At 40.1% G+C, this 21356-nt stretch overlaps 2 protein-coding genes across 3 annotated transcripts; both read right to left on the bottom strand.

The window, feature by feature from the left end:
- Positions 1–3330: 3330 nt before the first annotated feature.
- On the bottom strand, positions 3331–9987 carry LOC113009672 (interferon regulatory factor 4-like). The gene is made up of 9 exons (XM_026148133.1): positions 9841–9987; positions 9428–9667; positions 8692–8878; positions 8266–8342; positions 7213–7351; positions 7028–7129; positions 5671–6045; positions 4874–4980; positions 3331–3801 (listed from the first exon to the last, which is right to left on the bottom strand). Exons 2-9 carry the CDS (start codon positions 9623–9625, stop codon positions 3640–3642), a joined length of 1347 nt encoding a protein of 448 aa, XP_026003918.1. The 5' UTR covers positions 9626–9667; positions 9841–9987; the 3' UTR covers positions 3331–3639.
- A 2841-nt stretch (positions 9988–12828) lies between these two features.
- LOC113009608 (dual specificity protein phosphatase 22-B) lies at positions 12829–21341 on the bottom strand. Of its 2 annotated transcripts, XM_026148012.1 has the most exons (7): positions 21102–21341; positions 20919–20952; positions 19114–19196; positions 16706–16755; positions 16334–16408; positions 15700–15871; positions 12829–12987 (listed from the first exon to the last, which is right to left on the bottom strand). In XM_026148012.1, exons 1-7 carry the CDS (start codon positions 21120–21122, stop codon positions 12844–12846), a joined length of 579 nt encoding a protein of 192 aa, XP_026003797.1. In that variant the 5' UTR covers positions 21123–21341; the 3' UTR covers positions 12829–12843. The 2 variants fall into 2 exon arrangements, with proteins under 2 accessions (XP_026003797.1, XP_026003796.1); XM_026148011.1 differs by lacking the exons at positions 20919–20952; positions 21102–21341 and having other exon boundaries at positions 19114–20909.
- Between the last annotated feature and the right edge of the window lie 15 nt (positions 21342–21356).

Raw genomic sequence — 21356 nt, 5'->3', positions numbered from 1 at the left:
TGTATGCAGGGTGGGGACGGAGTGGGCCGTTACTCGGGGCAGCGAGCAGAAGACACAGATCCCAGAGGAAGAGAGCGACAACAGAAAGTGTGGTTCTGTGTGGGTGTAGGGACCTAAGCGAGCAGTTGTGGTAGGTCTAGTCGCCCGGGCAGACACGCCCACAGCTCACATGAGAAAGTTTGACGAGACACAAAGGGTTAACTGAGGACACTGTCGAGATCTGCTGTTGTGTTTTCTAGCAGGAGATGACCCATTAAATTTCAGCTTTTGAATGTACAAACCACACCTGTGCATTTCTGTCTACGTTCATCGACCTCAGACTTTTTCTCTGACTTGGTTTCCCATCTACAAGTAGGGGAAAGCCATAGAGAGCAGGCAAGAGTTGTTTTGATTCTCTGCGTTCTAAACTTAGCACTCTGCCTCCCACGGATTCATTCACAAAATAAGTTCAAAACCCCAAAGCCTTATCCGCTCTCCACCAGCTCTCTGTTTACAGTAACAGAGGTGAGAAAGGGGAGTTTTTTCTCTTTCTTTTTTATTTCTATTCACCAGTATTCTGTTCCATTCTGGAGACAATATGACAAGACCTGCTTTAAAAAAACAACAAAAACATTTTTGATCTGCAGTTTTCTTTGCTGTGAGTGGGTAAATAAAAGGATGGAGAAATTTGACACATCACAGAAAAGTTGTCCCCTCGATTGTACCTGTTTTTAAGACAGATGTTTTACAGCTGAGCTCAAAAGAAGAAAACATTTTATAGAAGTGGCCAAGATTAGTAAGAAGCAGAAAAACACTGGAACAAGACTGGAAAAGTGTGGCATTTAGACATGTCCTACTTTTTGATTTGTTTTTGTTCCAGGTAATAAGATGCTGTAGCTATTGTGATTGACATCATGATGTTGGCCTATGTACTGTACATAATTTTATATATAATGTGATGTGATATTTTAGCCCCGCCACAAAACCTTTCACTGATTACAACCTCCATCGATTCTATGTTAGGATGGTGTGTAAAATGTGATGGGAACTTTAGCAGTCTGGACTGTTTTTGCAACAAATGCTGTGCAGAATACATGTAAGTTGTTGTATATATGGTCTTGCTGAAACAGAGATGTGTTTGACCGCTAGAGTTTGGACAAAGTTGATCGTGCAACAGGACAATGATCTCAAGCGCACCAGTTAATCTACAACAGAATAGCTGCAAAAGAAAATCAAGGCGTCGCAATGGCTTAAAGGCCAGACCGCCACCTGACTGAAATGCTGTGATGGGACCTGTGCATAAACAAATGCCCGCAAATCCCGATGATGTGTAGTAAAGAAGAGTTTCACAAAATTCCTCCATAAGGATTTGAAAGATAACCAAAAGTGACTTTGCAATTAACTGATGCATCTTTTGCTGATACATTTTTTAAAAATATTGAAATCAGTTAAAATTGCATCAATTAAACTGAACTATAATATCTTTGGATTTTAGGAGGAAAAAAAAGATGCAATCAAAAAGATTGAGTCCAAAGCCGTGTAATTACCCACGCTGCCCTTCCTGCTGAAAATGCATTTTGTTTTCAAAGTAAGCTTTCTGAGTTGTTTTTAACCTCAAACTAATGACATCTTCCTTTCTTCCTTGCTCTTCTTCAAAAATATTTTGTGGCAGTTACAGAAATGTTGTTGTTGTGGGGTTTTATGGTTGTTTTCCATGAAAGTGGAAACAGACTGTAATCTATGAGCAGAAACCAGGAAGGCTCTCTCGAGCGCTGCACGGAAAACCAACCTCTTCCTCTCTCTCCGCCCCTCTTGATGTCATCATATTGTTTGTGATAACCAAGTGTTTGATTAACCAGTCACATCCTGCATCTGAACCACATTTCCTGTTCAGACGCTCACGCGTAGTGCTGATGTTACCATAGAGCTCACACAGTTATGAAGAGATCTTGTCACTTGTTACGTTTTTAGTCATTTATTTATTTATTTTTGAAGGAAATGACACTTTAAAAACAACAACAACAACAAATGTTCACTTTAACCCTTTCTCAGATCTGCTATATAACAGTCACATTTAACATCACTATTTGATATAAAATTGAGTTTAAAAAGCTTATCTAAAATCAGCTCCCTGAGTTGCTCTCTCTCTCTCACACACACACACATACATAAACACAGCCAGGCACAAGACTCCATTCATAATTTACTAAATGATGGTGATAGTGTCTCCTAACAGAAATGTATTTACAAGGAAAAATGTTTTTAAAAATTAATTAAAAAATACAAAAGCTCTTTTGCTTCACTTTCTTGCAGACAGTCAAATGAAGAAGTATGATAACAGACAGTTGAATACAAAAACAACAACATCAAACTGGAGCCAGTAGCTCCTTAGCTAGCAGGGGCTAGCTATGGTTTTGGTTATTAGCTTATATTAGCTTATATTACCTTAGCACAAAGTCTGAAAATTCTTCCATAGTTTTGTCCAGATATAAAATTAGATTCTTGAGTTTAATTTTTTGAAAATTATGGGCCAGATTTACTAAATGTGACAAAATAGCACATGTGCACAATCTCCAAATAGACACCTCATTGGTGTGGTTAGTTTTACAGGTGATTTACAATTGTTGTGCTCTTCTCTGAACATAGCTGCAGTTTCTGCGCTAAATAACATGTTTACTGGTTTTCATTAGAAAGTAACAGAAGGTACATTTGGTAATTTTCAAACTGTTTCTCTTATTTTTTTTCCTAGTCTATAACTAAGCCAAGCTAGGCTAATCTTAGCTAACCAGCTACTAGTTGTTGCCTGGATTGGAGTGGTTTGTGAATGCTAGAGATCTAATATAACTATTGGCATAGAAAGTGATTAGGTTCATTTGCTAATTTTTTTTAAGGCACAAAACTTTCACTCACAGTTTTCTATGATACAATCACCTCAGCTGTCAGTTTCATTTGCATAGTAAGCACATAGACAGTACAAAAATACGACCTCTGGGTCTGAAAAAATGAAGCTAATGCGCCAAGTACCTTAAACTTGCATTCTATCTGAAAGGTACCAGATGGCAATACTTGCGACTGCAAAAAGACTTCCTATTATATCAAAGTCTTTGGGAAAATTGCTTTCTGTCTTGACCTCTGGAAACACTTTCCTGATGTGTTTATGGTCCTAGTCACTTATTTTGGTTCACATTGAATAAAAAACATGAAATTTTTTTAGAAATCTTGATCACTAGGTTTAAAATGGTATGCTCATTGGCTAACAGCTTATAAGTGACAAGTCGTTAGCAAACCAAACTAGCGATAATGAAAATGTTCATCGCGAGGCTTCAAAATGGAACTTTAAAAACCGGTGGATGACATCTCAATCATCTTTAATACTTTAACACCTTCATTTTTAATACTGTCTACGAGTAAGCATCAAAATACTCATTATGCCCAAAAGAATACAAAAAGGGAAAAAATAACACTGCATTTTTGACTTAAGACACACACACACACACACACACACACAGATACAAAAACCATACAGGGCAGATGGTTGCTGACTTAATGTCCATCATTTTTTGTATACCACTGTCCACTTTGTCCACATCTCAGAGTTTTCTTGCCTGTCGTGTAAAATGTCATCGTGACATTTCCAACAGTCACTTAAACCCGCAAAGTTCACTCCTGCAGGCTGCTGCTGTGGTGATGTGTGATGGCCCTCTGGTAGTCCTCGGAGGCATTTATGTGCTCTGTGACTCCTGGATGCTCATAGCTGCGGTAGTAGTGGCTGCCCGGCTGCTGGGCATAGTACAGGAGCTGCCTGGTGAACAGAGGCTCTACCTGCAACACATGAGAGCCAAGGAGGTCAGCAAAATCCATTCAGCATAGCACTATTTATTTATTTATTTATTTATTTTTACCCCCCAAAAAAGTGAAAAAGTAGTTGGTATTTTTGCCAAACTCAATTAAAAAAAGAAAAAATTCAATACACCCTTTCATTTTTCATTTAGGGCAGGGGTGGGAAACTCCAGGCCTCAGGGGCCGGTGTTCTGCAGGTTTGATCCAACACAGCTGATATAAATGACTCAATGGCCTCCTCAATATGTCTTGAAGGTCTCCAGAGGCCTGGTAATGAACTAATCATTTGATTCAGGTGTGTTGACCCAGGGTGATATCTAAAACCTGCAGGACACCGGCCCTTAAGGCCTAGAGTTGGACACCCCTGATTTAGGATGTTAGAGTTTGGGATATATTGAAGCCTTCTGTTGCAGTTCTGTGACACACTCCCAAGCTGTTTGGTTTTTGATAGTTTATTATTTATGGGCGTTTGACTGTTGACAGAGATCCAGGAAGGTTGATTCGCTATTTCAACTTTCCCAGCTTTGTTTTATGAAACCATTTTGAGAAGTCAAACTAGAGAAGGGCAAACCATTCCTAGTTTGGTTAAAGCTCAGCTACGTGGTTAGTTTGATTGAAAGTGTGTCAAAAATCTGTAGCTAAAAGGCACGAACCTTCACTTGGCTCATCCATTTTCACTTTATATAGAAATCAGAGTCTCGGGAGGGTGACAGTGGAACCAGGCTGGCCCTGAATCTCAGTGCGACATATTTAGAAACCAAATTTTGTTATGAAACACTGTCAACGCTATGACTATGAACAAGGTCCTACAGACTTTCAAATCTTAGGTTTAAACTTTCAAATCCTATTTTTCACTTTTCAGCCCATACTTTAAAGTTTCAGCACTCTACTTTGAACCTTTCAAATCTTAGTTTTGATTTTAAGAACACCAGTTCGAACTTATTGTCAGCTTCCCAGTAAATATTAGGCTTCACTGATCCTCATAAACAAAATGAGAAAAAAATGAAAGATCTCTGGATCATAATCAGTGGTTAAACTCGGGGGCAGCAGTCACCTGCACAGTGAGGGTCCTTCTTTGTCTCTGTGGGTCCAGACACTCATCTCCGAAACACAGGAGGACCTGGAAGCGGGACGGCGGCCTTAGCCCGTAGCTCTGAATCTCTGCAAGTAGGCAAAAGGACAAAAATGCATCAGTAACAGCTCTGACACCTAAAACACATCAGAATTGATGATTTCAAGCGAATTTCACTTGAAGTGGTGTGACATTTAGAGTGATTCGAATGGAAAGTCCTGGTCACACCATGTATGCAAATACAATTAGCTGTCACAGCTGGAGCTGCTTAGCATGTGGGCGGGATGATGTGGCTGTGTAGACTTCATGTGACTCTCGGCTTATCATAAAATACTTCTTTAAGAAATTATTCTTGGCTGGCACAGTATGTCATGAAGTGACTTCCAGAAAATCAGCTGAGTAATGAGTCTCAGTTTGTTCTACTGCTAATTACATTTAGTGGATTTAGTTTTGAGTTGAGGTGGAGAGTTCTTGACTGAAATCCAAATTTTAGACCAGTTGGTGTTAGTCTTTCTATGTACAGCAAGGTGCCAGCTGGTATGAGTTCTTAAGTGAATCAATCAGATTAAAACATATCAACCAAGCTCTGTCCAGTACACCATGCTGATGATTAAGATACAGGTCAGGGACTTGGTGAATTAGGCATGGCACCATAGATAGGCCTTCATTTAAAAGAATAGTAACATACTAACCCAAAAAAGTGAGAACTTTTTAGTCTTTCGAGCACAAGTGATTGTTGATCAAAGATCCTGAGCTGATTTGAGTTTGTGTCCTCTCACCTGTGAGGTAGTCCTGCGTGTGGAGCAGTTTACAGGTGACGTCTCTCTCCAGCTTGTTGGGTTTGTCTCCGTACGGCGACGGGCCTCCCTGCCAGTACACCCTGCTCTGGCACAGCCTCCGGGCATAGAGCCCATCTGCTCGCATCCACAGCAACACTCCCCTCTCGAGGCTGGCTGGTGGACTCGGAGGACACTCGTCTGGCCTCCTCTGGGATGATAGGCTGTCAACAGGCAGGGGCACCAACTCATGACCTCCAGGCGTCAGGTAGTGCTTATCTGGGTTGCAAGGAGTGATATGGCAGCCATCCGGGCTGGAAGTGGTCACCTCTCTCACCAGAGAGTCCCGGAAATATACGGATACGTGCAGACGGAAGTCTAGAGGAGGACACAGGTAGAAGTTAGCTGAAATTTCTTTTTTTTTAAACTCTTTTATGGACTGTCTTTGTTTTATTTTTAAAAAATGAAGCACGTAAGGTTTTCAATGTTCACCACAGCCCAAAGTCGCAGGGTGCTGCTGTATATTATTATTTCAGCGTTCTACATGCTGCTATGTCTTGTACTGCTATAGGAGCGTTCTGCTGAATCTGACAGCAATCTGCATTTTTTTTGGAAATGGTTTTCTGTGTATTGTTTATATGATCAAAATAAACACAAGCAAGAACGATTTGCATCAGATACAAAATTCCTTCACATGTCACTAAAACTAGACCAAAAAACAAAGCTAGTTTGAACACGCTCGGTCGTCAGCTTTGATTAAAGTTGCGTTCCTTTTTTTCCAGCCTCTAGGGGGCAGAGTAAATATTCAAAATTAGCCGCATGTCTATTGAATCAAGCTACCAGCTTTACCTAAAAATAAATACATTTTAGATTATAGCCACCTCATGAAATTCCACTGATAGCGGCTCTGTAGTTGCTAGATATTTAACTTTATTATTAAATTTGGTGCTGATTTTCTGTCTGCTGTTTGTTATGGACAGTCAGAGTACAGTTAATAAAAATGGCAGCCTGCAGCATGATACAGATCCATACACTAAATGCAAGAACTGAAATTAAACTGCACTGAATAAAGCCAAGGAACAAAGTCTCAGGTGAAATTAGTAGTTTTCTGACTTCTGCACAGCATTACGCAGTTTCAACCTAATTGTACCTTTAAATGCTAAAATCTGTGTCATACTGTGACATTTTCAGCTGTTTTGAGCTTATGTAAATATGCATTTGCTGCTTGTTCTATGTAGATGGATTTTTGCTTTTTTATAAAAAAATAGGACCTTAAGTTTAATTCTCAGCAGAGGATTCTGGTGAGAGTTCCTGATTTTATAGCGTGAGGGGAAAAAGTGAACTGAAAGTATTCGTGTACCTGAAAGTGCCTCTGCTGATCTGATGCTGGCGTCCAGTGTGAAAGGCGAGGGCTGACTCTCAGCTGGACCATATGAGTAAATTGAGGCTCTTAGCTGGTATCCTGCACACAGAACAAACTATGTAGGCAATGCTAAAACTGATAACAATGCTTTTATTTTGCACGCTAAATAATAAGCCGTGTACCATTTTCCATGGATGAGCCCTGCCACGGCAGGGTGCGGGGCGGACAAGGACACTGAGTGAAGGGCAGCTCGGGCAGAGAGGCCTGCTCCTGACAGTAATCTCTCCAGCCGCATTCTGGACTCGCCATGTACTGTGGCATCTATAGAGAGGAAAGCAGTTAGCTGAGTGCACATCTTTGATCATAAGATACCAACAAACAGTCTTTGCATGATGCTTTTGTAATACATTACTCTTTAGTAGGCTTATAAGGACTTTTTTGCAACTTGTTTTATATGACCATTGCAGAATTCTTTCTTCATCCATAGATTTTTGCTTAAGCTAGTGATAAAATCCTTGCACCATAAACTCTGATTTGTTTTTGCATGAAAAGATAACGCCAACTCGCTGACTCACAAAAATAACTTAAATCAACTTGAGAGGAGAAAGCTGATTTGTTCATTTTGAGTGTGTAGTACTTTAAAAGGATAGGTCACACAGATTAATCAGTGCAGAAAAATCAATTATGGTGAGTAACATCTGAAACTACACCATGTCCGAGAAACTGAGATCTAAGAAATAGACATCACATTACTAAAGTACGGATTTAAAACTAAGCATCTGCAGCCTTTGTAGACGTGTTCCATACTTTATGAAAACAAATGTAAATTATTAAGTAAAGCAGAGCATAACTATACTCTTCATTACCCAGGCAGGAAGTACAGATAACTTTAAATAAACTAGGATAGATAAAGTTAAATGCAACAACATTTAATTTGGTAAATGAGAATTAGCATTTACAGTGTGGCAAAAACATATTTTGCCATAAATTGTGTGCTTTTTTTTTTAATCAGTTGCTGCCAAGAAATCTAAAAAGGACCCAAAAACTCCAGAGTTTCTATCAGCCCCTGAAGTCAGCACAAGTCATAGTTGGGGATGCACATCATTACCCTTCACTTGTGTTTGTAAGGTCATCCATGCATGCACAATATGACACTGTCTGTGTCTTCAACCTCCCTAATTCTCTCTGTCTTACTTTAGTCCCGCCCCACTTGTTTCTATGTGCAGGAAAATCACCTGAGTCGGCACAGAGGGGTAGGAGGGATGCATCTGAAAGCTCCCTGGGCTCAGAGGACTGTCCTCCTGTCTGGGCCCTGCATGCGGGAAAGAACATTTTTATTAGAAAAGCGCTCTAGAAAATGTCTGAACACATTTTCTGTCAGTACATTTAGAAAAGTCCACATCGATGCAAGTACTTCAGCATGACTTGAGCTGGTGCTTTGACAGTTTGAGGAGTCAGAGAATTTCCACTTTATGTCTGATACACAACTAATTATCAGATTGTGATCATCTAATAATAATAACTACAATAAAACACATCAGTAAAACCCTTTATCCAGTTTGGTTATTGCCGCTGTAGCCCAATCAGCTTTCAGTATTACTACCAGCTTAATTCATGCTGCAGTAAACTTTTTTCAACGCTTTGTTCGAAGGGGGACTGACTTTTCTTGGCGCCCTCGGGGATGATGCGGTAAACTTTGTAGGGGTCCGAGATGTCCAGCTGGCTCCTGTCCACCAGTTCCTCAAAGTCATTGCTCTTGTTGAGGGCGCAGCGCAGGCGTGTCTTCCATGTCGGCGGGTCGGGTTTGTCGATGCCCTCCCGAAACTTGCCTTTGAACAGCGCCCAGGCCTGCAGACAGGTCCGCGGGGAAATGTTTAGAATACCTCCCTCAAGTTTAGCGCGAGAGAATCACACAGCCTGGCCTCTCCTAACTGCGACTGCACGGCCTGTAGAAGAACATCCTCCCGGTGCTGATAACTAGTTACTAACTCTTCACCAATAATTATAAAATAAAACTTTCGTTTATTTTCGTTAAGTGGCTTCTTTGGAGCACACAGTCATTTTAAAGAAGTTGTTTTGCGTCGCTCTCCCAGTAATGTGTGACTTTTTTTACAGCATGGTTCAAATATTCTTATATGGAAATAATCGCATCCTAATGTATGGAGCGAATTTCATGAAAGACAGCAAAACCCTTTTTTATATAATGCATCAGAGAATATTCAAACGCTACTAAGACGCCTAATCGAGTTAATTATTTTTACACACATCATTAAAAGGCTATAAGAGAGTTTAACAGCTCTAAAGTTTGTAATACTTTAACACATATTGCTGTTGTTTTATTCTGAAAGGCGCAGCTCGCTTGTGGCTGGCGGACCCCGGAGGATGCGGGTCTCTTACCTTAAAAAGCGCGGCATCCTCATCCCGGTTGTAGTCCTGTTTCCCGGCGTGTTTCCACGGTATCCTGAAGATGGTCTTCTCGTCGTTCTCCCAAACCAGACCGGGATATTTCCCGCAGTCCACCTGCTCGATGAGCCACTGGCGCAGCTTGCCGTTGCCGCTGCTGCCGGAGCCTCCGTAATCCACGTCGGGGTTCATCTCTGACCAAAAAGACGCACGGGACAACTCCACTGTCTGCTCCTGTAACGTAGTAATATCACACGCTCTCGTGTTTGTGTGTGTTTTGAAAGTAGGCTTGTGTAGGTTTAGTAAAGAATGATTAAGTTAAGTAAAACTACTAAAGGTTAACCCACTGCGCTCCCACGCAGACTAACTTCACTGTGCGCTTCGCAGGCTGATCGAAGCCGTCTTACCTGTGAAACTTGAAAGCCGTCGAGTTTTGATATCAGTCAGGGTCAGAAAGTCCTCATCATTCCGGCGGGCCCGCTTAAATCCACCCAGCCTATGGTGAGCAGAGGGAGGGCGGAGCCGGGATGCTGAGGAGGGTGCACCTGCTGCTTCTGCTAGGCCCGCCTGCTTCCCTCCTGCGAAGCTTATCAGCGCGCACACAGCGGCCGATCTACAGTAATACACTGGGGAAACCCTGCCGGCGTCAACCCGAAGTGTCACACACCCGCACACGTGGAAAATGATAGGATGGAGACGAAAACAATTCTTTGAAATTATAAAGCTTTACGAAAAGTACTCTAGAGTGGTCCAGAGGTAGAAGCGACGCAGAAAAACATCGGCAGCAGTTTTCCCACTGGAAGATTATTCAGAACAGCTGACATAACGCCTCAGACAGGAACACAATACCACATAAGATTATCATTTGCCGTGTCAGAGCTTTAGGAGGCCTGTTAGGAGAATTCGACAGATGATCAATTCTGTAAAAGCAATGCGGTCCAGGAGTCCGAGAAAACATGGTTTTGAAAAGTTCCCACTCATTTCCCCTCAGTATGATTTTCAAAGTGAGTCTGGCTCCTGTGGCAGTTTTGCAGTGCTGCAATAAATATCCATCACTGCTTTCATTACTTAAGTGAACGCAGTGATGTGAGTATAAGACAGATCTAAAAGTGTGTTAGTTACAAACTAACAACTTTCCCCCCTTATTTGCTTTCAGTTTTTCTGGGATAAGTACAAATACTGATGTGTTGCGTAACCTACAACTGTTTAAGGTACACAGTTTGTATTTTATATGAAATATGAGAGAGAAACGTGCCTAGAGAGTCATTAGTCATTATGCAGCAGACTGGTTCCTGTCAGTCTTATGCTGTCAGCATTAATCAGGAATACACAAACTGTGACATTCTGGGCTGATAACCTGTAGTTATCCTTAAAATTTGTGGATATTTTTAACTTTTTATATGTTTTTTAATTATTCTTATGAACATATTAAATATTTATGAATAGATTTTATTTTTGTATGTTTTGAACATTTAACTCTTGGGACATGTATGTGATGGAACAGATAAATGTCAGCCTCTGATAATGGCCGTTAACCAGGATACCGATATCAGTCTGATACCTGTACACGCCTATTATTAATATATGAATTTACCATCAGTACTGATGCATGAAGCGACATTATAATGTACATTGTAGAGCTTAAGCTCATCTCAGATCGATGTCTTTAATGCTCTCCTACTCTTAATCTCTCTCTCTAATTCAGAAAAGTAAGTACAATTTTGTTCTAATGTCGTGAAGTAGAAATATAAAACTTTGAAAGTAGAATTATGAAGTGATATTAGATAGGTACAAGTACTTATTTGAAGCTTTACCTACTTATCAGCACGAGAACTGAAAGGAACTCATTATGCAAATGCTTCCCATCAGCGTTATACCATAGTTGATCCTAATCTGTAACCGGTTGCCAGGTTACAGAAATCAGTCGTGTTTTTTTTTTTCTCTGTAGTGTTCATCTTTAAAATGACAACTGTGTGAAAAATGCACATGTGGATGTATGATGCACTTCATCACACGTAATCTCAGTGCTGCTCTACATTTCACATATGGCACTTTTAAACCAACAATATTCAGCCGACAGCTGTAGCTGAACAACTTCTCATGTTGAGATTTTAAATAATTCAAAAATGAGCATATAAAAGTGACCATGCACTGTTATATGTTAAGCCACTTGGGGAGGATTCACGAACACGTTCTAGCTCGTGGACCCCCACTAAAAGCTCTGGGCCCCTTGGTTATTGTAGTTCTGAGTTCCTCTGAGGAGTGGTTTCCACTTTTCAGCTGGTGTCATTTAAATAACTGAAAGAGGCCTGAAGAGGTAGAATTGTGCAATATTTTAAAGGGCAAAGACCTGTGACGCAGAATTTTCTCACCACCAGTTATCTGGTGACCTTTGAGCTGACTGCTACAATGTAGACCACTATATGAAGAAGTCAAAACTAATTCAATTACTGTGGGGTCATAATAATGTCAGAATTTCATCGTCAGCAGAGATACTGTTCTCCACAATATGTGCGATAAACTTCTACTTAAGTCATTTATGACCTTTACCTGGATCTGAATACTGCTTTTATCCAGAAACCAGGTCAAAGATGGATTTTAGTCCCTCGTTTTGTTTCGAAAAGGCTTGAAATAACTAAAAAAAAAAGAAGATTAATACATTCCTTTGTTGCATTATTACAATCTAAATATTTTCACTTGATGAGTTAAATGTCATCTCAATGCATGCATAATTAAACAAAATACGAAATGCAAACTAACATGAAAACGTTAACATAAAAACTCTACATATATAACTGCATTTACACAGACTGTGCACATATTAAACTGCACAAATAACATCAAATGAAAAGTTTACATTTAGGAAGAACAGCACAATAGTTAAAAACAGCACGTCTGATTTTTTTTTTTTTTTACTGTAAAATATAAAATAAAGCGTTCTTTAGCTCTCACACGGTCTCAGAAAGTAATAGTCATTTTTCAAGTACAAGACACAGCATAACATAACTGACGGGGGACGGCGGGGTGGGGGGGTGTACAGGAGGAGTATGTGTTCACACTGTGGACTGTATGTACATATATTTCCTTGGTGTCATGCTTGACTGCCCTTGCATGTTGTTTTGACAGTTAGAGGCAAGGACATGACATGACGAAGGGAACTGAAGACGGTGACATAAAATCCCCCCGTCACATGTCTGCTTAGCCACTCCACGCACACGAGACTGAACTTATCATCCTGACACTGAACTTTTTATGAGACAGGTGTTGCTGACGCAGTGCGAGGTCGGGGGCAAAATGATTTTAAAATGTGCACCCGGTCTCTGTGGGATTAAAGGGCCAATCAGAAGCCCGCTGTCCTCTGCTTCTTAAGTTCAGGTGAGAAATGACTGAAGATGCAGAAATGAGTTTCTTTATTTGCTGCTCGTGGCCAGCGCGGGAGTGATGCTGGTTGTTATGGCATCGCTGGTGCTGGATTTCCGGTTTAAAAGGGCCTCGATCTCCTCATCATCACTGAACGTGCTCTTCCCGTACAGCTCCTTCCACCAAGCTCGATACTGCGGGGAGCAGAGTCAAAGACAATGTCTCTGTTTAAGACAGGCACTGGACACGTTTTACATCGGACAGTCACTTAAAACAACACCTCACTGCTGTATAAAATCAGCTTACAGGCTGCTGATTGCCTTACACGCATCACTGCACAGCTTACAGATGAAACGCTGCGTTATGTTATAAATTTGGATTCAAGAGTACATGCCTGCATGAATGAAGCCAAAAGTAATAAAAATCCACAGACATTAAATACAAACAATATTTCTAATTAAAAATGCAATAATTATAATCATAAAAAATAAGTCATGACTCATCCTTTTCTGTTATTTGTGTAATATTTGAGACTGTATGTACTTTTGTACACCTGCATTAGTGAACTGTTGAAGTATCAGGTTAATTACTATTATTATTCATGACTAATGCACTGTTTTGTATATATTTTATATATATTATTTTAATCATTTGAGGGAACTCATCATAGAGGCGGAGCATCTTCAGTTGTGTTTGTAATAGCAGCACTATTCATTCCTAAGTATTCATTACCACCGTTGCCTTTTATTGTTTTTTTGTGTGTGTGATGTGATTAAAGTGCAGACTTTATTTAAGGCTTTTACATTAACTGTTTATGAATTACAAAGCATTTTATACCCAGTCCTCCCTTTTTTCAGAGACTCAAATATAATTTGACACTAATATAATTTAAAGTATAAGGATTTTTTTTTTTAAAATACCTTTATGAAAAAAGCCTTTGCAGCTCATGTCTGCCTGAAGTGTAGAGCACACGGATATGACATCTCCCTGGAGATGCTCTGTTAGGTCTCTACTGCCACACCTTCTGCTGCTGGTTATTTGTAGGTCTTTGCCTTCAGTTTTGTATTTAATAACTGAAAAGCGTGCTCGTTACCCATTTGCACTGTGAAGTGAACTCTATCAACAGTCACATCGATATTAACCACCGTTTAAACTGGCAGCCATATGTGATGTGGTATGTTCTGGATCATGAACTGTTCTTTTTCTTCTCCTGGTTTCATCTCTCCAAAGAATTTTTTTCTATGGCTGGGCAAGTTTTTCAGATGTCTAATCTGTTCTTATTGTTCTTGAGTGTAACAAGTGGTTTGAGCAGATTGTTCATTTGGAAGCTCTTAAAGACCTCACATCCACTGAAATCTGCTGCTTTGCTAATTGTCCAATTACTTTTGAGTCTCTGAAAATGGTGTGATGAGTACAAAAATAACTATAGTTTTCAAAGAATTTGTTTTAATCGCCCTGAATCCGAGCTGAAAGTGTCCACTGTTTATGTTTAAATACAACTTCATGTACGGCACATTTTAGTGCTATTTGAGGTACTTCACAAAAAAAATTAAAAGACTTTAAAGTGAAACGAGCAACATAACTGCACCAAAATGCAGTGCAGTTTACGGAATGCATGCTAATTTGATTTAGGCTGCTGTGAAACTTAACTGAAAAAGGTGAAGCATAACCAAAAACAGAGCTGAGGTATCAGTCGTAGTAGTAGCAGGGCCCAGTCCCACTGACAAGTTTATGAGAGCTTTTCGGCAGACGTTCTGTGCCCTTTATGCACACTTTCAATAAGTCTGCATTTTTGCTGACTTTGCCCACAGCTCATAGCATCTTGACTTAAACAGGGTTACTGAAAAAAGCAGAAAACAAGCATGTGATGAGCAGCCTCCTAAATGTTCAAAAATGCTACATTTATTACACACCTGATTTAGACTTTTTTTTAAAGACTGCTCACAGTGCACATACAGCAGGGGGAGTAATTATTTGACACTTATTTCACTCAGTGATGTGTAAATCAATTCTACCTTTTTTTTAAAAAATGTGTTGATGTTCTGTCTCGGTCCAAAAATTAGAGACTGTTCGTTTCTTTGTAAGCGAATAAACTAAACCAGCAGGGGATCAGTTATTTCATTGTTTCCCCCACTGTAAGCTGGAGTTTTAGGCACATGTGGCCTGGATCCTTGTCAAGCTGAAGAAGTTTAGATTGAACACTTTTAAAACTTATCCGAACACATCTGACATCCTTATACACAGATATCATTTTATAATACAGTTCTGCAGCTGTTCTATATTTGTTTTTGGACTGAATACTACAACTGCTCCTTTTCCAATAACTGTCCATGTGGGAAATGCTTTTGGGCCCATGTCATGTGACATGAAGGTCATTCCATGCAGGACAGCAGCAGAGTAATCGTCCAGCAGCTGAATAGGATGAGTAGTCTTCAAACAGCGGCATGCACTGCTCTCGTCACAAAACGGCACCAGCTCTAACAAGAAGAGAGGGTTAAATGGTCCAAGTGGGAGCATAAGGAAAAGTACATGTGAAGCATCTGTTTCTCAGATATGTACTTCTCACACAGGTCCTCATTTAGGAGCTTTACTAACACCCATATAAACCAGACTGGGTTGGCTTTTGAAGGGAGTAGTTCACACTGTTGTATGAAAACGTCAGGTTTTTGTTTTGTTTAGTTTTTTTTGCAATTTCTCATGTCATAGCCTCCAGCTTTTAGACAAAGAATGCTTTGATGAGCGGTATATTGAGACCAGGCTGTACCTGAACTCACAAATTAAACCCACACACTCATCTGTCCAAATGTATTGCATCTTTTAATCCACATAACCGTTTTCAGCTGTCCCAACATAACTGATTTTTTTTCAATGAATAATCAAAAGTGAAATTAATTATGATGACTCACTTCTGTTAGTTCTGTGTTTTCAAACTCCTCCAGCTGCCGCAGGAAGCCCAGGTTGGGCCCCGCACACGGCCTGACTGACCGAACTGCTGCCAGGGACTCTACCCATCCGTGACCCGTCACCGTCATGATGTAGGCCACCACCAGAGTCACGCTGCGGGACACTCCTGCCATGCTGAGAACACAGGCCTTCACAGCTCAGAGCAAGATAATCACCTCATATTCAGATTCTCTGCTTTAGTGTACAAAGAAGTGAAACCCCTTCTGTCCCAAAGCTGTGGTTAAATGCCTGATTTTGCATGTTTGATATGAGAAAAGATGAAAGGTAATGAAATGTGCAATGAAAGCTTTAACCAAAATTTTTGGCAGACAGCTTCTTTTTGGTGCTAGTGATGTGGTTGAAAATGAGAACGGGGTCGATAAAATATGAGGACCTCCGGTCTGCGATCAAACCCAGAGCAAATTCTCATGATTATGAATAAAAATCTTTTAGATCTTAATGTTGAAACTTTTTACAACATCTCTATGCCAAAATACGTAATATACTCTACCATATATCGTAACTGAATGTTTTTTTTAATATGAACAAGTATCATTTCAGATGACATGTAAAACAGGACTGAGGCGTTCCACTCACCAGTGGACGAGGCAGCCTTCTCCTTTCAGTCGGGATTCATGGATGAACATGATGCTGTCTCTGAAGTACTGAATCCTGGTGAAATGAATCACATTCACAAGATATACAACATAGAGAGGATCATGCCTTTCAACCTTAAAACTGGATTATTATTATTTATTATTATTTACCATAGCTGTACAATTTAGTTTGTAGTCGGTAAAGAGATCATGTGTTTAATTATTTAAACCAACCTTTTTAAAAAAGGATGCATTTGGATAAATTTTCTATTTTGCAAGCTGTAATTCATTTCTTTTATTTATAGAAATGGGGCAAAGAGCTCATACATATATGCAGGTTTTATATATATTCAACATTTATTCAAGTACTCACAGGTTTTGCTTGGAATGGTCAGCTGCGGATATACAAAGGTATGTGATGCCCTGTGGGAGAGGGAGCAGCTTCATTAAAGAAGTGAATACTTTAGTCTCAAAAGTTAACATGATAGGAAAAGGCGAGTGCTCAACTATTGAGCAGGGGTCATTTGTTTGAAAACTGGAACTAAACTCACTTCTTGTTTCTCACTTCCTATGGGACAGCCCCTGAAACCTTGCCCCTCTGGCCCTGCCCATGTGGTAGGTCACGACATAACGATGTTTGCTTGTGTTTGTCTCTGTGCTTGTGTGTGTGTGTGTGCTGTGTTGTGCACCTGGCAGCTGATGGTACATGCAGTGGACAGAAACCACCTCGTCCTGGTATGACTGCACCACTGCAAAAACCCCTGAGCCCTCTGGGACAGACCGAGTCCTGGAAGTGCTCCAGACAGGTGAGATTGCACGCACAGAGCCCCGACAAATGCAGACACATTTATAAATACCAATGAAAGTGCCCATATTAAAGACATGCCTAAGGTTCATGAAGGCTAAATTATTATTTCTGATAGAGAGAGTCAGATTATGCAAACGGTTACCGAGAAGTCCTCATATCTTCACACTATCACTCTTATAGCTCATCATGGCCTTGACTCAGTGGTACTGTTTGTAAAATCATGACTACACTCTAAGTCAAAATATATGAAAATTGTGGATAAATGCAGACATTTATTTACTTTACTTGCAAAAGGAATATTTGGGGCTTGGAATTAGTTGCAAAAGATGACCTTTTATTTTGCAGTATGATAATTAGGTTCATATACAGTAAATGGCACATTTAGAGACTTGGCCAGATGTAAATGCGCAGACCACATCATCGTTGCAAATTCTACCTTCCTCTCTCAGGAACCATCACGCTGTCTTCCAAGAAATCAATCAGTCCGCGGTTTGACTGTTAGGTATGCAAATAACCCATCCCATCTGGCCACTTGGTCTAAAACAGACCTGAGTCATCATTTTTGCCTCAAAACTCAAAAAGTTGCATCACACATGATTTTGTATGTTTTAAAAAAAGCAACTGAATAACTGTCATCACAGTTCAGAATGAGTCCGTAGGGCCAGACTTCACTTCAGGCCCAAAACCTTGTAAAAGTTTTGGTGGTTGACCAGTTTGAGTAGTGATACTGTAATACAAGTTGCTGTTTCTCTTCACTGTTCAATGAAACATGCTAACATGGATGGAGAAAGTGTAGAGAAATCGCTGAGCGCTTTTCATGTTCGCTTTCAACAAGAAAAGATGAAAGTTGTGAAAGCGGACACTGAAGATGGCAAGCGGATTCAAGATTTTCAAGAGACAAGTCCCAGTACGAAGCCGACGGGAGGACGTAATGTATTTAATGGGCTCAGATGAGATCAGGAGACTTAAAGTCAAATCATTCAATCTGTAAATAATTACAGGCTTGTACACATCAAAAGTGTGCATCATTTCATAAACTCTGACTCAAGGTATTGTGTATTTACAGAAAGATACCTCAGAAAAACCTCAAAATCAAACTATTTGTTCAGTAAAACTTACATCTTCACACATATTTTATGCTTCAATCTATCAGCTCCTCACATTCACTAACACACACACAAACACACACAAAAACACCTTTCCTGCTGTTTCATACACAAATTGCCACATCTAAATGCAGCACTGAAAAGCCAGAAACTTTTTTTTGCAAAGTTCCACTTTCAAGACTTTCTGGACCTCAAGCTGCTGAGCTAAAAGCATCTCGTGTGAACAATACTGTGCAACATCCACTAACCTTGGCTTGCATCTGCCTCACAGCTGCATCAACTGAAAACAGCATTCAGATTTTCATATATATACTAGAATCCCACACAATATCGAGGACCCACAGTCAATTAGAAAATTGCTTCTCTGGTGAGAACTGGTGAATTCCAGGTCTTATGACTGAATTTAAAAAAAGAAGACAGAAGACACATGTGACTTTCACACTAATTGAAGTGGTCTCTTTCAATAGCCTTTGATAAAGATCTGATGTTGATAATGAATGATCTGATGATCATTCAGCCTTTAAAAACACAAGGTGACCTCAGAAGATTAGAAATGGAACGATTTATTGCTATTAACTGTGTCTGTATGCAGTGTATCATTTCAAAGCATTTATTTAAAACTTGTCCTCTCTTTTCATAAACTTGTTAAGGTAATAACTATATTTGAAGCAGCTCTGTAAACATATTAAGGTGGGAAAGAGGCTCTGGGCTGACAACAATATCTCACAGTTTCAGAATGAGTATTAATCAGCAGGGGGACACAGCAACCACAGTCGTGCTCAGAGGAGCTTATGTACTTTATGGTTGGGTTAATGTTGAGGTCAGGGGGTCGTGCAATCTGATGCAAGACATTAAAAAAGGCCTCACCTCCAGAACGGGCGCAGCTGTATCATGGATGGACAGGATGTGGGTGATGTTGTGCTGAGCCAGCAGCTCCCCGTCTCGAGCATCTGTGGAACGCAAAGAAAATCGAGAAATACACGATACACCCTGCATCCAATCACCAATCACACCGTGTGAGCTCCAAACTAAATAAAGCATCTTCTGCCCAACAACAACCCCCCTCCTGAAGTGACTTCCAAGCAAATGTGGCCTTAAGATTTCAAAGTTTTGCTCTGGTTTTGAACTGAAAGAAAAACCGGAAAACCAGTGTTTCTAAAACAGTCCAACAGCTTGGCCCAAAAGCAAGAAACAGTAATTGTTCTAATCAAATTTTGTTCTTTGAAAGGAAGCCAAATGTTTTCTACCTTGGACAGATGTGCCTTGAGCATTTTTTCTCATATGCTTTGCAAGTTTGCAGGATGCTGATTGGGGCCACCTATACAAGAGCAAGATGAGTTTGCACTGAAACCTCCTTAAAGCTAAATTCACTCAATAATTAAATGTTTTGTCATTGGAACTCTTATTAACTGTAGGACACAACCAACCAATTGCATCATACAGTAAGAAAACAGTGTGAGTGGCATCAGTGCACAGAACACTTGCAGAGGAAATACAACCCTAAATCACTGGATGACCGCAGCGTCAATGTTATGCAACAAGTGCTGCAGTGTGTCATGAGATAAATAGTTTAGTTGAGTGTCAGATGCTGATATAACAGTGAAGTGACGAGAGATGATTTTTTGCTTAGGGCTGAGAGGTTCAGCACCACTCAAGGTTTCTAGGTGCTGGCCTAAAACCTGCATCCTCCCATTCAAATCCGTCAGCTTCCTTCATGAAAGATTACGTTTTTCTTTTTTTCCCCCATGGTTAAATATTAGTTCTCAAGGAGAGAAATGTTTCCAAATCTCTTCTGATTTCTAAAGTGCTAAATTTAAGTGTTGTCATCATGGCTACCTTTATTTCTTTTATAAAGTCAGGTTGTTATAAATTCAGAGATCAAGCCTTTAGTAGTGTTGAAGCTGATGAGATTGGGACTAAAGATGTGGGATTAAGCAAAAACATAGAAGATGTGATGAACATTGAAGAAACTAACAGCTTAGTTTAGCAGACTAGCAAAGCTAAGCAGAGTACAGACTAGCTCAGAATAGTAAGAGTAGAACAGCAGTAACGCCTGTAAATATCCAAAAGTGGCATTGATGGAACTTTCGCAGCCAAAAGCTCCAGCTCGCTTTATATGTGCTAAGTCATGTAGATGAATGAAGATCAAAGGCCTGCTTAAGATTAAAAAGGTGTCACATTTCCTATTTGACAGCAATTCCTTGAACATACTTTATTTCTAAAAAAGAGCTGCCTGCATTTTAAGACGTTTCCTGTGTAGTCATGATTCTTAATGTGTGCAAAGATTAAAAAAAGCAGCCCAACAATTGCATTTGGTGCTTTATGGAAACGTGTGGAATGTAGTTCACACCGAGGGACACCCCCGCGCCATGGGGCATCCCCTCCCACACCACCGCTCAAATATTCACATCAGCGCTCAAAGTAATGTTTCCCCCAGCTGCTGGCAGATTTATACCTACTCAGAGGGTAAAAAACACACTTTTTTTTTGTTAAAATGCAATATTTCAATAGCTCAGCTTTACACTGTGACCTCTCGACTCTATAGAAACTGAGCTCAGTGTAGCATCTCACCACATGCCCCTCCGTATGAGGAACTGAAACAAACTACTACTACATTATCCGGAAAATAAATCAATTTTTTTACACACATGACAAAAGGCACCGCAGCCTACCTTTGATATTTCCAAGATAAAGATCAGGCAGGACCTAAAAACAGTTCAAAATTGTGTAAAATGGAAAATGCAGAAGTTAAAGAAAAAACAAGATCTTGGGGTTGTTGTTTTTGTCTTTTTTAGAAAAATATCATGGCAGGCTCTGAAGGTTTGATTTCCTAGATATTGTTGTTGATACTGTACCTTGTTTATTCCGTTACCCATCTCTGCCAAAGGTGAATAGATAAGCACACTGAATTTAAGAGGAATTTGAAGTCATAACTGGAAAGTGATTCCTTTAGGGAGACGCTTAAAGCAGCAACTTAACTGTCTCTAGTCACTAACTGCTACTCGGTTTAAAGGAACCCTGACAACTTTTTAGTTTAACTCAAACTACCATGAAGACCTCAGCTCGTCCGTCTCCCTGAGTGCCACTTCATTGAGAGCACGTTTTCCTCA

The sequence above is a fragment of the Astatotilapia calliptera genome, chromosome 17 (assembly GCF_900246225.1).
Source record: "Astatotilapia calliptera chromosome 17, fAstCal1.2, whole genome shotgun sequence".
In the NCBI taxonomy this organism is placed as follows: Eukaryota; Metazoa; Chordata; class Actinopteri; order Cichliformes; family Cichlidae; genus Astatotilapia; species Astatotilapia calliptera.
Note: the sequence above shows the minus strand (reverse complement) of the source record. Positions and strands in the feature narration are given on the sequence as shown.

Coding starts and splice junctions, on each gene's coding strand:
- LOC113009672 (XM_026148133.1), bottom strand. CDS start 9,625: ATGAACCCCGACGTGGATTACGGAGGCTCCGGCAGCAGCGGCAACGGC. Junction 8,343..8,691: donor CCCCGAGGGCGCCAAGAAAA/GTCAGTCCCCCT, acceptor TCCCGCATGCAG/GGCCCAGACAGGAGGACAGT. Junction 3,802..4,873: donor GAAGGACCCTCACTGTGCAG/GTGACTGCTGCC, acceptor CATGTGTTGCAG/GTAGAGCCTCTGTTCACCAG.
- LOC113009608 (XM_026148011.1), bottom strand. CDS start 19,287: ATGCTTTATTTAGTTTGGAGCTCACACGGTGTGATTGGTGATTGGATG. Junction 16,409..16,705: donor GACCATTCCAAGCAAAACCT/GTGAGTACTTGA, acceptor TCATTTCACCAG/GATTCAGTACTTCAGAGACA. Junction 12,988..15,699: donor AAAACACAGAACTAACAGAA/GTGAGTCATCAT, acceptor TGCTCCCCGCAG/TATCGAGCTTGGTGGAAGGA.